Source organism: Aristolochia californica, unplaced genomic scaffold (assembly GCF_029961685.1).
Source record: "Aristolochia californica isolate CCGP_79_NKW_82.1479 unplaced genomic scaffold, dmAriCali1.0.hap1 SCAF_14, whole genome shotgun sequence".
In the NCBI taxonomy this organism is placed as follows: Eukaryota; Viridiplantae; Streptophyta; class Magnoliopsida; order Piperales; family Aristolochiaceae; genus Aristolochia; species Aristolochia californica.
Genome location: NW_027181815.1, coordinates 9,808,250 through 9,825,646, shown reverse-complemented (window position 1 = coordinate 9,825,646; position 17,397 = coordinate 9,808,250). Strand labels below are relative to the sequence as shown.

Genomic DNA, 17,397 nt, shown 5'->3' with positions numbered 1-17,397 from the left:
TGCTTCTCAAAGAATTCCAGTTGTAACCCATTTGCTTCCACAAATCTATAGTAATTTTTACCTTTGAGAACGAGCCAACGGTTGCATGCCAAGTAGGCAAGCTCCAATTCATATGTTCGACCCAATCGAAGCTTAAACAACCAGCTGAAATCTTGGGGTTTGCCACCTTGATCACTTGTTTCAAGGTTAATAGTGTTTCTTGGTGCCGATTGGAGGTTTTTGGGTGTGAAAGTGAGAAAGAGAATTAAAGTGAAATTGTGAGATTGGGACTAACAGTTAACAAATAGCAATCAAGTTGTTTCTCATATTGTTTCCCCCTCCCCCATCTCCCCTTGAGCTCACTCGGCTCCCATCTTAAATCGATAATGAAAGGTTTTAATCCAATTAGAAGATTTTTTTACTAAATAATAAGTAAATTTTATATTTTCTTCCAATAAATAGAATGTAATAAAACGCGTACCGACATATAAGATTTCTAAAAACTAAAAAAATGTACTAATTATTTTTTAAATTAAATTCTTTCTTAAATCAATAATAAAAGGTGTTAATAAAATTAGAATATTTTTTTTTACTAATTATTATATATTTTATATTTTATTACAATAAATAGAAGGAGATGAAACATTTGCCAACAAAAACGATTAAAATAAAAGAATTTTTAATTAAATAAATTTTAAATTATAAAATATCTTAAATCACTAATGAAAGGTGTTAAATAGATAAAAATATGATTTTTAATTAATTAATATAATATTTTATTTAAAAATAAATAAAAAGAAGGTAATAAAACATGTATCGACAAAGAATTTTTTTTAAAAATAAATATTTATTTATATTTTTTAAATTCGAAAAATTATTAAATCAATAATGAAAGGTGTTAATCAAATGAGAAAAACAAAGATAATGAAAGTGTACTGACAAATAAGATTTTTAAAAATTTAAATATTTTTATTAAAAACAATAAATTAAAAAATATCTTAAATTGATAATGGAAGTTGTTAATTACATTAAAAAAATAATTAATATAAAAAATTATATTTTTAATTATAATAAATAAAAGGTAATGAAACATGTACTAAGAAATAATATTTTTAAACCTAAAATGAATTTTTTAAAATTAAAAAAGAACTTAAATCAATAATGAAAGAAAAATAGGAGATAAAAGTCGTGTTGATGTGGTGGGTCACTGACTGGTGCTCAATGACATGGCAACCTATGCAGATGGTGATGTGGCATAATTTTCTTTGAGTGGTGATGTGGCATGATGACATGGCACCATGTAAGCGGTTAATGATGAGGTGTCACATTGGACTTTACGCATGGGTAGTTGATTGGTCAAAGTTAGGTATTTTTAAAATTAAGTTTGTGATTTGGTTATTTTCATAAATATTTTTTAAAAATTGGGTAATTTAGTAAAATTCCCTTTATATTTTTAGGAGTTGGGTTCCTTACTTAGCTTTTTGTTAAAATCTAAAACCCACATGAAAGTAAGGGTCTCAATTTTACTCCTTTAACTTATGCTTTATTTATTTCATTGAATAAAGGCGAATGCAGAATTTGATTCAGGTAAGTTTACTTGTTTATCATTTATTAAATAAAATAAGAATTGGTCATAGTCTTTTTGTTCATTTTAAGGACTCCATGGATTTAACTCATGGAGAAAAAGGGATACGACATATTGGGAGAAAGCAAGTGGAAGAAAGAAGTTATGGACTTGTGTCCTAACCCTTCCCTTGAAGCTCAATTTATAGATTAATGAAATTATAATTATGCCCCTAAAACTTAACCTAATTACATCAATGTCATCTCTTATGAGATGACTCTTTATTTACCATCATGCCATCACTATGTGGGCCTATGGGCATTCTCCTTGATCTATGGGCCTTATGCCCATCTTCTAACACACTTGAATGTGTGGGTATTCCTCGGTCGTGTGGGCATTTAACACCCCCCACCTCTTGGGTCAATGCCGATCTCAAAATGACTAGCCAAGTTAAAAATGGTTTTTCCCAACTAATAAACTCAAAATCTTTGTACTTACAAATCCATTATTATTAAGTGTCATTCCCTCGTGGGTCCAATCAAATATAATAAACATCAAATCCAGAAACCATTTACGTGCCATTCCTTGGCTTATTTAACAATGAAGCCATGATTCTGTTCAAGGCCTTGACTCGTGTAAACAAAGATTCAACATGTATCTTGCCATGAACAGCAACGTAGACAAAGAATATAGTGTAAAAGGGTGGCATGCCCCATGAAGGCTCGACCCCAAAACAACATTCCCCTGCCGTGTTCACAGGGGCAGCCTCTGGTCTACAACCACAAGAGAGGGAGTTGACATTCATTCTGGCATTTAGAAAGAAATTATTTTTTATTTGTCCCAAGCACAGCTCTGAAAAATATCATCTTCTCATGCTCCTTTTTTGTGTTTTTCTCATCCTTTACGTTTTCTACTTTGCATTGGATCTATAAATATTTTTATCGATCTTGATTCTCAATCACAGATAGTGGTGTGATGGAGGGTGTGGGGAGGAGAGTTGCTCAAGCGGCCATTACATTCTTGATTGGAGTGGTGTTTCTTGGCTGGATGCTTTTATGGGTAATGATTCCAACAAACACTTACACGCAGAAATGGCAGCCCAAGATCAGAGCTCGAGCCAATTCCACATATTTTGGAGCCCAAGGTATGTAGATTCTCTGCCTCTCTTCTTCCTTCTTCTGGAGATCCTATGAACTCGAAGAAGCCAAATAGATACATGAACGAGCAGATAAGAACCAGAGAGATGATATTTCTGTTCGTCTATTAGGAGCGTCCCCGTTTCTTTGTTCCCGTTTCTGTATCTCTTTTTCTTTTAACAGTTTTTACTTGTTGTTGCAGGGGCGAACCTATTGACTTTCGTCTTCCCGGTTCTGTTCATGTCTGTTTTGGGTTGTATTTATCTCCATCTAGGCAAGGATAAACACTGCAAGAAGAAGAGGTACTTGATGATGATCTTTAGCTTCCCTTTCATTGTGTTTCTTCTTCGTGGTGGGTTGCTGTACTGCATGACAAGAAATCTATAACAGATTACTGTTTGGTGGAGTCGAATTGAAAGGTCTAATATAAATTATTATTGCTTAGTCGCAGTGGAGATAAAACCAACCGTCTTGCTGTTTGGAGACGACCAGTGCTTGTGAAGGGTCCTCTTGGGATCGTTTCTGGAATAGAACTCACCTTCTTCGCCATGTTTGTTGCATTACTTATCTGGGCTTTGACAAGCTTTTTACAAAACAGCTTTGCCGAGATAAATGCCAAATCTGCTCACCAGCTTGGCGACAAACCGTAAGAGAGTTTCGTATTCTATTATTCATTCTAACCTTGGCTGCTCCAACCTTATCAAATATCTAAATCAGATCGAGGATTGGTTTCAATATGTGATCAGGTGGCAAGAGAAGCTAGAGAGTGCAGCACTTCGATTAGGCATTGTTGGGGCTTTCTGTTTCGCATTTCTCTTCTTCCCTGTTACTCGAGGATCGTCTCTGTTGCCATTAGTGGGAGTCACCTCCGAGGGAAGCGTCAGATATCACATATGGCTCGGTCATATCGTCATGGCCTTCTTCTCTGCTCACGGCTTTTGTTACATACTATATTGGGCTACAGAAAACGAGATTTCTCAGGTAGTGTTGATCGATTTCTTCTTTTATTTTCAAAAATTGACAAGCCAGTTAGTTTTCCTGATGGTTCTTTTACTATGGCGCAGATGCTGAAGTGGGATAAAATCGGTGTGTCGTACGTTGCTGGCGAGTTAGCTTTGATTTGTGGATTGCTCATGTGGGTTACAAGCTTTCCTCGGGTGAGACGAAAGATGTTTGAGGTCTTCTACTATACGCACCATCTCTATTTTCTCTTCTTCTTCTTCTTTGTGCTCCATGTTGGCATGTCCTTCTTTGGGCTTGTTCTTCCTGGTATATACCTCTTCTTGGTCGACCGGTACTTGCGATTCCTGCAATCCCGACAGCGAGTTCGACTACTTTCCGCCCGTCTCCTCCCTTGTGAAGCACTCGAGCTCAGCTTCTCCAAGAGTCCAGGTAAAGATAAGAGACCCCTCTACTTCTTATTTAAAAATTTTGTATCATGATAATGGCTTCATGTCTGAGAACTTTGGCTATTCCTAGGGTTAAGCTATTCGCCGATGAGCATTATGTTTGTTAATGTGCCGAGCATTTCCCGCACACAGTGGCACCCTTTCACAGTGACCTCCAATGGCAGCTTGGAGCAAGATAAGCTTAGTGTCGTCATCAAGAGCGAAGGGAATTGGTCCCAGAAACTATTTCAGATACTCTCGTCGCCGTCTCCGGTGGATCACTTGGATGTTTCAGTTGAAGGACCTTATGGACCTGCTTCAACCAACTTCCTCGGGTGATTGTTTATAATGTTGAGCTACATAATGCAATTCTGTCCATCCGTAACGGATTTAAGCGATTACGCCATGGAGCATAAATCCTAACCTGGTTAATTCTTCTGACTACAGGTACGACAAGCTTGTAATGGTAAGCGGAGGCAGTGGTATCACTCCTTTCATATGTATCATTCGAGAATTAATCTTTCAAAGCTCAACAAACGAGCAACAAGCACCACAAGTGCAACTCGTTTGTATCTTCAAAACTTCAAAACACCTCGCCATGATTGACCTCCTCCTTCCTCTTGCGGGAAATCCCTGTGACATGTCCCGATTGCAGCTGCAAATCGATGCCTATGTGACGAGAGAAAAAGAACCCAACATTGAGAACAGAAACCAAAAGCTCCTGCGAACCTTGTGGTTCAAGCCGAATCAATCTGATGTGCCTGTCTCAGCTGTTCTAGGTCCCAACAGGTGGCTCTGGCTGGGTGCAATCATCTCATGCTCCTTCGTGATGTTCCTTATATTGCTGATAATTACAACTCGTTACTACATCTATCCAATCGACCACAACACCAATAAGATCTTCCCTTATTCGTCAAGATCGTTGTTGAACATGTTGTTCGTATGTGCCTCCATAGCTGTGACAGCAAGCGCTGCGGTTCTTTGGAATAAGAAGCGAAGTGCCATGGAAGCAAAGCAGATTCAGAACATGGAAGGTATAACCCCAACAGCATCACCTGGATCATGGTTCTATAATGGTGAAAGAGAGTTGGAGAGTCTGCCACATCAATCTCTCCGCCAATCCGTCAAAGTTCACTTTGGCGAGAGACCAGATCTGAAAAGTAAGCATCACAGACAAAAATGAGAATATTTCTGTTTTTTTTTTGTTTCTTCTCTTTAACTAACGACTGAAGCTCGGTTCTCCCACGCAGAAATACTATTGGAATACGATGAAGCAAGTGTTGGAGTATTAGCCAGCGGGCCAAAGGGGATGCGACACCGAGTAGCGGCGATCTGTTCATCTGGTTTGGCGGATAACTTGCATTTCGAGTCGATTAGCTTTAGTTGGTAAAGATTTAACGACGGAAGATGTTTGCACAGAAGGAGACATTAAAATGATGCAGGAAGAATGGAGAAGCTCGTATACCAAGGAAAACAAGAATCGCAGAGCTTGTTAATAAAAATGGGTAAATTTTGATTGTTATAATGTATGATATTGTGCAATAAATGATCGAATTTTGAGAGAAAGAATCATCAAATTCTAGTAAAATATCTATGCATCAGAAACAAGTGTTGGTTCTTTTGAAAATCTAAACCTTTGGGTTATCTAATTGAAAACTACGACAAAGGCCAGTAATTATAAAATCGCTCAAAAAATCGTCTTAAATCACCCAAATTTCTTATGCGTAGATCATGGTAGTAGTGATCGAGTACTCTTAGATATAAGGGAGATGTTTCGAGGTGAATTGGATACGTAACGTCGTCTCTACTGGGGAAGATACAGAGAGTGGCCGGCTTCTTCAATGGCGAAGAGAGAAGGAAAGTCCAGTAATTCAGTCTTTGGGACAACTGCTGAGATGGGAGATGCCTTCGTCCATAAGCAAACAAACTGTCGCTGACACAACCATTCCTCTGCACCTGCAATTCCACTACGAGTCCACAGAAGGCGGCCCATTCCCCTGCCCATCTCTCCTCCTCCCTCCTTGATCTTATCCCTTCTAATATTCTTCCCCTGCTCACTACTGAAACAGAGCACACTCGCCATGGCTTCCGTACTCTCTTTACCTCCCTCCTTCCCCCGCCCCCTCTCCTCTTCCTCCTCAGCTCAGTGGAAATCCGACAGATCCGACACGCATCGCCCCAAAGCCTCTTCCTCCAACTGGTTGACGCCGCTCTTCGGCTGGGCTTCCGATCCCGACTACCTTCACGACCACGAGGTGGACGCTGCCGCCGAGAAGGCTCGGAGCATGCCGGATAAGGAGAATGCCGAGACACAGCCACGGCGTAGGTATGCTCCAGGGTGCTTCACTCAGGAGAAAGCGAAACAACTCCGGCTGAAGACTATGGAGACTGAGACGTTCCACGATATAATGTACCACTCCGCCATCGCGTCACGGCTTGCATCGGATTTGTCTGACCGTTATGGTTAGTAGCCGGTGCGTTCTGCGTTGCCAGATCTCGGCGCCGGAAGTTTTCTTCCTCCGGTGGGTTTTTTGAGGATTTAGACCCCTTGCAATTTGTAGAATTTGCTGTGGAACCGCGTTTTATTTGTTCCCTTTTTCCACTTGTTGGTTTTTTCTTAAGCATAACCGTGCTTCTCTTTCTCTGGATTATACTTCTTAGTTCTTACAGTGAATGGGAAATTTCCCTTGTTCGAAGAATGAGAAAACTTGAACAAACAAGTCAGGCATCTCAAGTCTATCCAAGAACCAATTATTGATTGTTACCTGCTTTGGCAACTTCACTGTACATTACAGATTACAAATCTGAAGTCAGCTGAAGAGTTTAGTTTTCTTTTTCTCATTCACCTGAGAAGACTCCTCTCTTGTCCGGCGTCGTGCACCATCTCCGCGAAATGGAAACAGTAACAAGGAGAGCGAGACCGGTCATTGTTAACCATGGGAAAGCATGAGAGAGTAGACTTACACCGCTTTGACGTTTCCAGTTCAGGTTGTTTCCTCGATCAAGAAATCATGCAAATCTTCATTGTAAACCTTGATCAAAGTTTCAGATTAGTCTTAGAACCAGACGGGTCTGGTTCGAGGTGTGTCGTGTTTGATAAAATACCCATGGGTTGAGCATTTTATTAGGAGCAGAGTTAATGAAATCAAAGTATCATCTTGTTAATGTAAAAACATAATATGACGAAATAAAAGAGAATCGTATTGTTCAAGTAAAAATGTAAAAGCAGAAACTTGAACTCCGCAGCTTCTGTATAACCAAGTAAATGTCAGTCCAAAGAACATCCGCTTCACTTGCTCTCTATATCATAGAGGTCAGTTCTGAGTAAAAGTTAAGGCACAAACTTCAACATTCTTAATTCATTAGAGATGAAAATCACAGAAAGTCACTGAAGTCTATGATTATACAGAACATAAAAACAAAGCAGGAATTCTCTGTTAATTTTGCTCATGGTACAGAGTAAAAACACACCTAAAAGATGCAAATATCTACTATAATAATCATTGACCTGTGGCTAATACTAAAACCAACCCAGCAAGTAAGCAATAACTAAATTCCATAAATTAAACAGAATCTTAGTACAGCTTTCCAAAGTCATACTGCAAAATTAGAAAAGTTTCTTCTTTTTGTTTTCTTTCTCTTTAATTTGATAATAAGAATGATCGTATTGATTTCTAGGACAGATAATGTAAAAACACAGGTATTATAAAGAAGATGAAATCTGACCCATCACACGCTCCAAAATAAGAAGATATAAGAGATTAATCCCTTCCCGGATAAAGAAACCAAAATCATCTAAATTGAGGAACTCCATTTACAAGTGATCTGCAATAACAAACTAGACATCCAGAAACATTTGCCACAGAAAATTCAGAAAAACGACTACAAACTGATCTAATATATCTTGTAACCCCAACTTTTTTATCAAGGTGAAAGAGAGATTTATTGAGGGAGAGAAAGGTAATAGCTGCTGTCACCACATTAAAGGACAAGCAGCGAATTATAAAAAAAAAAAGTTACAAGCTTAAGCAACACAAATAAAAAACTTAATGGGCAACAACTGGAAATACTTCAAGCAGCATGCCAGTGCACATAATAAAACCCAGGAGGGAGGCACCCTCTGTAGCGAGGCCACTGGCGATGACATTAGCCCATCTAGGGGTATGGAGAGCTAGGTGATGTTCATTAACTTTCCACAGTCTGGTTTTCAAGCAAAAGTGAATGTTGTCTCAAAGCAGACAAAAGAAAAGTCTTTAAACATATAAACATTCCTGTAACTCAATTTGTAGAGTATCCTTCTCATAGGAGTTCACAGATTGGAGACTAAGTGAATTTTACTTAAAATAAAAATGAAAGGATGATTTTTTCTATTTTAATGCAAGAAGTGAAATGCTTCACATTTATCAACCCAGCAGATACACAAACCACAGACTACCATGGATGGGCTTATGCTCAAGTGAATAGACTAAATATTAGACACTAACCCTCAAGATTAAACATGGAAAGTGTTCAAAAAAAAAAAAAAAAAAAGATCAATATGGAAATGTGAGAGCTAAAATTTTTGTTTATGTTTTCTTACCATCTCCACATACCTTGAATCTGTTAATAATTAATAACTTACAAAGGCCTTATTAAATTACAGCTTAAATTAATTCATTTTGGTGATTAGAGAATCTCTTCCAATTTGTCATTCAACTTAGATTCTTGAACATCACAAATCAAGCAAACCATGTCATCTTCAAGAAAATTGACCAGTAGCAGAAAATCTGAATTCAAAAAATGCAGAATTAGATACCTTTTCGTTTCCATTATGTGAATTTTTAGATTCCATGGAGTTTTAAGATCATTGAAGCAATGAAGACCATAAGAGCTCATAAGTAATTAGAATAAATTATAAAATCAAAGAATGAGTCACCATAATGGAATGAAAATTCATTCCAAGTGTCTAATTGCAAAGGTGATAAAAAAAAGTTGCAACCTTGGCTGCGGCCAAACCCACCAACCAACTAAAAAAAGTAACAATTAAGAAAATAAAAATGAGAGAGAGAAAGATAGAGACAGAGTTTCTCCAAAGCCTTAAAAACTAACATCAGCCCTAGATGAGGATTTCTAAGGTCTCAGTGTATTGGAAGGAAGGCATGCATCCCTAAAGTTTTCTGAATTATAATGACTAGCTGAACTTAAAAGTCCAAATCGCACAAATAAAAAAAAAAAAAGATAAAACAACTGAAATGTTATATATATTGGCATAACTCACTCTACCAATGTGCATATCATAGATGCCTTTTTCAGTTTAAAATGTTTCCTATAACTGAAGCTTAATTGATTTCATAGAAACAGAAAAACCATATACTTTGCCTTGTTTTCTATTCATCTTGTACTGGAGAGCAGGAAGTCTCCTATTGCTGTGAGGCTTCAGAACTTTTGTTGCAAACGATCATTACCACCCAATAGTGATTCGTAGTTTTCTGAGATGGGGAAATTCCTCACACCAAGTTTAATCACTATGAACAAATAATTACTTGACTAGAAACGGAGCAATAAACAACCTTTAACGTCATCACAAGCAAAAACTTCGGCTAAATTTAACGCAAAGAAAGAGCAAAAAGCAGCAGCAGAAAATTGCACAAAGAGATGACAAAATTTGAACAGGAAAATAAGCAAATATTGGAAGAAAATTAAAGAATACAAAGTGGAGAACTACAAACACCAAAAAGGATACACCAAGTAAGACCCATGAAGAAAACCGCCTGCCAGGACAGCCGTGAACAGCCGATCCCTCAAGACCGGATTCCTGCGTAGCCCTATTCGAACTGAAGAGAGTCAAAGTTAAACAGCGTCATTAGGACGGTTTTAAAGAATCATGAAAGAAGATGAAACATTCCTTTACAAAATCAAGCTGATTCCACAAACAAATCCCAGCTGAAAAGAAGATAAAGAAACTACAATAACTAACAGGAAAACGAAGAAAAAAAACATACTGAGTGGAAGAATAGGAGCGTATATTAGAGGTACGAGAAACTTGAATTGCGGCCCTCTTTGTCGCGGCCTTACAGCAATCTCTCTTCAAAACAAGCAAGCGATGCAAATCCAAGAGGGAATTTAGACGACAACATATGAATCTGCAAAATGATTGTACAATGAAGGAAGATAGGAATTACCCGTTTGAGGGATCAGCAGACGATGCCATGGCGACTAAACAATTCCGACCCGGTGCCTAAGCCCTGGCTTTCGATAATCGAAAGATTCGTCAGGAGAACGAGGTTCGCCGCGTGAAGTTAATAAATGCCTGTTAGAGGCCCATTCAAATATTTATAGTGGAGTAGCGGTCCATGAATTCAAACTTCCCGTCTTGACTACTTTCCAATCAACGGCGGCCGCAGCCAAAATGAATTGATACCGGAAGGGTTGGTGTAATCAATCATATTGGCCTTCGGAAACGTTAGGAGTGATTCTGGATCTCCGACCCCAAATATATATTTATATTTCGTTTACACCTTGTGAAATCAGGGAAGTGTATTTTTCCGTGTCTTAATTTCTGTTGACTAGAGAGGTAGTTTATACAAGAGTTTTACGATGATCTATAATTGTGAATCTCGTGATTTTATACAATCTTTTTACAATGATTGATAACTTCAACCATGAATTTATCGTTGCAATACTCCCCCTCAAGTTGGAGAATGAGTATCAAGAACTTCCAATTTGTGTATCATAGTTGAGAAGACTTCCTTTCCCAATGGCTTGTGAAGACATCCGTGAGTTGATTTGTTGAAGCAACATATTTGGTTACTACGTAACCATCTTGTATTTTGTCACGAATAAAATGACATTCCATCTTTATATATTTGGTTCTTTCATGAAAAATGGGATTGGCTGTTATGTCCAAAGTAACTGTGTTATCACAATATAACAGTGTTGTCTTCGGATGTAATATTCTCAACTCTGTTAATAATGACCGTAGCCAGGATAATTCACAACATGTACCTGTCATGACTCTATATTAGGCTTCTGCTGAGGAGAGAGATACCGTTTTCTGCCTATAGGAAATAAGAGAAGGTCCCAAAAAAAAAAAAACAATAACCCATAGTGGATCTATGAAATATTGGATAACCAACCCAATCCAAATCAGAAAAAGTTCGCAAGGATAAATCGTTATTAGAAAGGAAAAACAAACCTTGTCCTGCACTGTTTTTTAAACAACGCAACACATGCAAGGCAACTTCCATGTATAGTTTACGTAGTGTATACATGAATTTGTTTAACACATGGACCAAATAGGTAATATTCGACCGGTGATAGTCAAATAAATTAAGTGTCTAACATGTCACCTATACTGAGATGGATCATTAAGCAATTCTCCTGAATCTGAAAGCTTTATGTTTTGCTCCATGGAAAAGTTCACAAATTTAATACCCAAAAATCCACCATCTATTAAATTTTCCAAAGTATATTTTTGTTACGAGATGGAAATACCTTTATTCGATTAAGAAACTTTGATGCCCAGAAAATACTTCAAATAACCCGTCTTTAATCCAAAAATGACTATGCAGAAATTTCTTGAGAGCTAGTAAGACATCGACACCATTACTCATAATAAGAATTTCATCAACATATATACAAATCCATCAACTTGGATAGTTGTAGAAAACTTGGCAAACCATTGTCGGGAAGCTTGTTTTAAACCATATAACGATTTGTGAAGACGGCACACTAGATTTTCCACCTGTTGCCAAAGACCAAGAGGTAGAGACATATAAATTTCTTCATGGAGATCACTATGAAGAAAAACATTGTTGACATCAAGTTGGTGAAGAGAACAATTCTGGGCGGCTGATAAAGCTAACAAACAATAACCATTTTAACAGCGGGAGAAGCATCAGCAACTGCAACCGTGTCTCTACAACTGGAAGTGATGTAAAGAGTACCAGTTTTAACTCCTCGTGCAACAACCATGGATCCCTTAGTGGCTTTCCCGGTAGCACCATTAAAAGTCACATTATAACCTTCATCATCAAGTTGCCCTATAGAGATCAGATTACGCATAAGTTTTGGTACATGTCTCACCTTGTGAATTTTCCACATTATCCCATTTGACATCCTTAAACTAACATTACTAATATCGACAATATCCAAAGGTTCTCCATCAGTAAGATACACCTTCCCATGATCTCCAACAACATAATTATCCATAATCTAACGATATGCAATGGTGTAAAAAGAAGCTCTTGAATCTAATACTCAATAGTCAATAGGGTTATCAACCAACAAGAGTAAAACATCTTATACCTCTTCAGTCATCGCATTTGCAGCATTGTCTTTCTTTTCATCCTTCTTCAGTGCTCTGCAATTCTTCTTTATATGACTAAACTTACCACAATTCCAGCATTCCACATTCTTTCCGAATTTTGACTTGCTTCTATCATTCATTGACTTCTCTCTACCATTGCCCTTGTTGGAATTCCTCTTAAAGTTCCTGCCCCTAGTATCGACACTTAGGGCAAAATTAGATGTCCACGATTCTTCAGAGTCCTTTCTACGAACTTCCTCTGTAAAAATGGTATCTCGAACATCATTAAAGATCAACTTCTCGTTGCCTATAGAGTTGCTGACCGCAACCCTCATAGTGTCCCAACAATTTGACAGAGACTCCAAAAGAATTAAAGCACGAACCTCATCATAAAATTTAATTTGAATGGATGTCAATTGATTGACAATCATGCTAAACTCATTCAAATGCGATGCAACTAATGTATTTTCTGTCAACTTTAAATTGAAGAGTTTTTTCCTGAGATGTACCTTATTATTTGTGGAAGGCTTCTCATACATGTCGGATAGAATCTTCATCATCCCCGTTGTGATTTTCTCTAATGCCACGTTGTGAGCAACATTCTCCGATAGTGTCAACCGATCAATCCCAACACCTGCCTATCAAGGAGATTCCACTCATCATCTTTCATAATTTTCTAGTTTCATATCCAGAAGTGGTGAGTGTAGCTTTTTACTGTATAGATAATTTTTCGATCTACATCCTCTAGAACGCAAAATCCATACCATCGAATTTGTTAATTCCTAGTGACGATCCTTCTCCACCAGCCAATGCTCTTAATCATGAACCAAAACTCTGAAACCACTTGTTATGAATTAGACGCCCTAATTCCAAACTAATGAGAGCATTAATAATAATCATGAAAAAAAAGGAAAAGCAAGCACAAGAACAAACAACAAGATTTATACAGGTTTGCCTCAATGCGAGACTATGTCATGTCTTCCACCGTTGCAGTAATCCACTATGAAGATGAAATAGTTTACAAGAGAAATCACATAACCTTACAGGTGTTTTTTTAACCTCTCTCGACCACAACTATTGATGCTCCTTAGATGAATAATAAAATCCTAATAGTGGCGCCCCCTAGGGGTGGCATCAAACTGAGATGGGCCCGAACCTGTCCTTGTTCGAGCCAGGCTTGAATTAAAATTTTCAAACTCGAGCTCGAGCCGAACCCAACCTCAAGCCTAAAATTGTAATCAAGCTCGAGCGCAACAATTTTACCTGAGTTCGAGCTCCAACATACATTTAAAACTTTTCAAAAAATACATGTCAATAAATTGTATATAAAATTATGCATACATTTTACATAAAATTGGACATGACCTCTACTTAAAATTGGGCATAACCAATGTATATAATACCTGCATAAAATTGTCTCTACACTCTACATAAAATTATTCATAAAGACTGCATAATATTATGAATAAACTTTATATGATAATCAAACAAAAAAATTAAATGAAATATCAATATCAATTTACAATCACCCAAATAAAAACTATAAATCTAGTATAAATTTATCAACTATAGTTTTTTCTCTTCATGCCAGAAAACAATATACTAAGTCCCTGCATGAGCAAAATCTCCACCTATGACAAAAACAAAAAAATAAAACTTATTATTGTCAAATAAAAAAATACTCATGCACTACTAGTTACTTAAAGTAGTGAAAAAATATTAAAATTACCATGATGAGAAAAAAGATGAAAAATCAAGTAACTAGTAAACCTTTAAACCAGTCTTCTAGTCCGTTGGAGCAAGACTTTTCTATTTCTATTCGCATGGATGGTCTGCTTTATTGATTTCCTTCGGTAATGGGAAGTTGGGTGTTATGGTCCTGGGTTAAGTACCTATGTCTTCCACTCCTAACAGGCTGGATTTTTGGGTAGTATTGGCTAGGTGTTTAAATCCCGGTGCGGGTGTCGCAAGCCCCAGACGTGGTCGTCGTAAGGGATTATGGGATCTTGACCCGGCACCCGTCGTTGAGTGTTAAGCCGTCGTGGACGTCAGTTCGTGAAGGTGGGGTGTACTGTTATGGTCCTAGGGTTAAGTACCTATGTCTTTCGCTCCTAACAGGCCGGTCTTTTGGGTAGTATTGGTTAGGTGCTTAACATAGGGACGCCAAACTTTACCAAAGTCTCAACCGCAGTAACAGTAATCGTAGAGATAAAATGCATGGTGGAAACAATTTCAAAAAGGAGTTGTAATTAACTCACTTTTACTCTATCTTATTTATCCTTGAAAGCTACTCTTGATTATTAAAAGATTTTCTTATGTTTCTCCTCTTAAAAAGATTCGAAGGCTTACACCATTTACATTATGGTGTTCATCATTTTATCAAGGGCACTCTTGATTTTTACCATTTAAAGGACAAAATCTATCTTCGATGAGGAAAAATATAATATGAAATCGTGAGGGTTCAAGTCCCTCTATTCCCAATAAAGGCCTATTTTACTCCCCAAGCATTTATCCTCTCTTTTTTATCAGTGGTTCAAAACTAGATATGTTTTTCACTTACTCTTCTTTCACAAATGAATCCAGCCAGAAATCAATTCTCTTGTAGTTGAGATCTATTGCAAATGGCCATTTCAATAGATTATAAACAGTCAGCAATCTCTAAAAAAACATAAATAGAACTCTAAAAGAACCACTAAAACTAAAAAAACTGGCAATAATTCATAGAAAAAATAAGGGGTGGGCTGATCTGACCTGTGGGATGCGCCTGCCCAGAATAGCTTTTTGCTGGCTGAACCATAACTTTTCAACATGCTCTGTTCACCTCTGCAATTTGTTCCTCACTGAGAAGATGAAAAATGAAGAGATTTGAGGAAGAAATTGTAGAACACAAATAACGAAGAGATCATTCCTCTGTAATCCTTGGTTACAAAAAATCGATTGAAGACGAAGCATGAAGAGATTGAGGAATAAATTGTAGAAATAGAGGCAGAAATCGAATAAAAAACGAAAACTAACCTAAAGGGGCAGATTGTATACCTCTTCTTTCTCTGTTTAGACTTGGGGAAGATTCGGGACACTTATTTACTTCCCATTTCCTTCTGATTTTTCTGCCACAAAATAAAAAATGAAGACAGAAAGTCGAAAGTCAAAATCAAGCCCAAAGAGGAAGAGGCAAAATCGCCGAAGACAGAGAGCCTTATTCGATTCCCTGAAAATCGAAATTGATTGTTAAGTAACTAGATGGCTCGCGAGGCACTGAGCTGAACCACTATTGGCTTGAGCTCAGCTCGTTTACTTAAACGAGCCCAAACCTGACCTCGAATTCGGTTTGAGTTTGGGTTTTATCGAGCTGAGCAGCTCGCGAACCAGCACAGTCCTGGCCCCCCCTCTAATTATAAAGAGAAAATTAGGGTAACCGCTTTACAAAAGTGAAATTTCTAAACTACCTTTAATAAAATAATAGTTAATATATCATGGATTTGGTGGGGGCTCCGCCTCCACACCCCCAGGAGGGGGCTTCTTGGCCCCCTTCCAACCCTCACGACTACCTTGCTGCGAAGGTTGATTCCCGTACCGACTCAGTGTAAGGCATTAATTAGGCTCCACAACTTAACATTTTTTTCTCTCTCTATAACAAAGTTTTGGCATGAAAAGGCGGTGGAATTGGAATTTTTAGGAGATGATCATTCACAACTTTTGGCAACAAAATAAGCAACATGGCAAAAAGGTCATTTTCTTATAGCATGTGTTATGTACTTTATGTAACATTGTACTTACCTAATTAAATGTTAATTGTTTAATAGCATATTTTTAGTTGTATTAATTATTAAAATTATAATGATTTAAACTAATAAATATGTAAATAAAATTAATTAAATGATAATATTATTAAATATAAATTATGTATTAATCATTGAAATAACAAAAAAAATATAAATTATGTACTACTTAAAATGACCATGATAATATTTATTAAATCATTGAAATAACAAAAAAACTAGTGTAGAAGCCTATAACCATTTAACAATTTTATTTAAGATAGAAATCAGTTGTATTATGAGGCAAGTAAGGTACTGGGGACAAAAAGAATACCTCCAATTTTGTAAATTACCCACCTTTCATACAAAGGACATCCATTTTTTTCAAACCATGCTTCAAGGGGTAACTCGTACTATGCTGATATCCTCCTAAAAAGTGGGTTAGTGCATGAATATGTATTGTACACATAGCTACAAAATAAATGCTTGTCTCCATCTTAATTCTCATTTACTTGATATTTGAGATTTAGATAAATGTTGTAGGTTATTAAGATGTATCATAATTGGATTTTGGTTATATTCAAATAGTTTATAAAATTATATAGGATATATCTCTTCTACACATGTGTTATTTTTTATAAAAAAATGTTTTATACATTCCAATGCACTTATTTTTATTTGTATTTGTATTGCTATACACTATTTTGATTGTCTAACACATGAATTTCAAGTTTTTTCCTGAAGACAAACCGACACTTTATTAGTTGTTTTGCTAAAAATGGCGTATTTGAAAATTTTCCAATTTTGGTTTGAGTTTTCACGAATTTTGGTCGGACAAGTTACAAATAAAATGTTCTAAATTTTATGATTTTTATTATTTAAAAAAAATAAGTGTCTCACTCAATAATGTGTGACAAGCCAAGACACCTAGTATTGTGGCAAAAGATTCTGAGACTTTAACTAAGCAAAGTGGATTTTCAGCCTAAACCTTGAGACATCTTCAAAATCCATTATATCCAAAAATTGTTTATCCCAAATTAGCATTTCATATGTTTGACCTCTTGACAATAAATCTTTGTAGAATAAGAAGAAGGTCAAGCACCAATGATTTGGGTGGTCTATTTCATTGGTCTTAGGCATGAATTTTATTTGTATTTTGGAGCCAAAAATCTCAACATGCCTTCCTAAACATATTAATATTTTTATTTTTTTCTATTAAATTAGGTTAAAATTGATAAGGGTAGAGTAGTGAATGAAATGGGTAAAGGCAACTTTGTTACCATTT

The 17,397-nt window shown here is 36.8% G+C and overlaps 2 protein-coding genes across 2 annotated transcripts; both read left to right on the top strand.

The window, feature by feature from the left end:
• Positions 1-2,207: 2,207 nt before the first annotated feature.
• LOC137950916 (ferric reduction oxidase 2-like) lies at positions 2,208-5,565 on the top strand. Its single transcript, XM_068797579.1, has 9 exons — positions 2,208-2,219; positions 2,525-2,687; positions 2,882-2,981; positions 3,131-3,325; positions 3,426-3,660; positions 3,744-4,071; positions 4,159-4,402; positions 4,515-5,227; positions 5,318-5,565. The coding sequence occupies exons 1-9, from the start codon at positions 2,208-2,210 to the stop codon at positions 5,455-5,457; spliced, it is 2,130 nt and encodes a 709-aa protein (XP_068653680.1). The 3' UTR covers positions 5,458-5,565.
• A 583-nt stretch (positions 5,566-6,148) lies between these two features.
• On the top strand, positions 6,149-6,535 carry LOC137949373 (uncharacterized). Its single transcript, XM_068795446.1, has one exon. The coding sequence runs from the start codon at positions 6,149-6,151 to the stop codon at positions 6,533-6,535; it is 387 nt and encodes a 128-aa protein (XP_068651547.1).
• The last annotated feature ends 10,862 nt before the right edge of the window (positions 6,536-17,397 follow it).

Coding starts and splice junctions, on each gene's coding strand:
- LOC137950916 (XM_068797579.1), top strand. Junction 3,326..3,425: donor CACCAGCTTGGCGACAAACC/GTAAGAGAGTTT, acceptor ATATGTGATCAG/GTGGCAAGAGAAGCTAGAGA. Junction 3,661..3,743: donor CAGAAAACGAGATTTCTCAG/GTAGTGTTGATC, acceptor ACTATGGCGCAG/ATGCTGAAGTGGGATAAAAT.
- LOC137949373 (XM_068795446.1), top strand. CDS start 6,149: ATGGCTTCCGTACTCTCTTTACCTCCCTCCTTCCCCCGCCCCCTCTCC.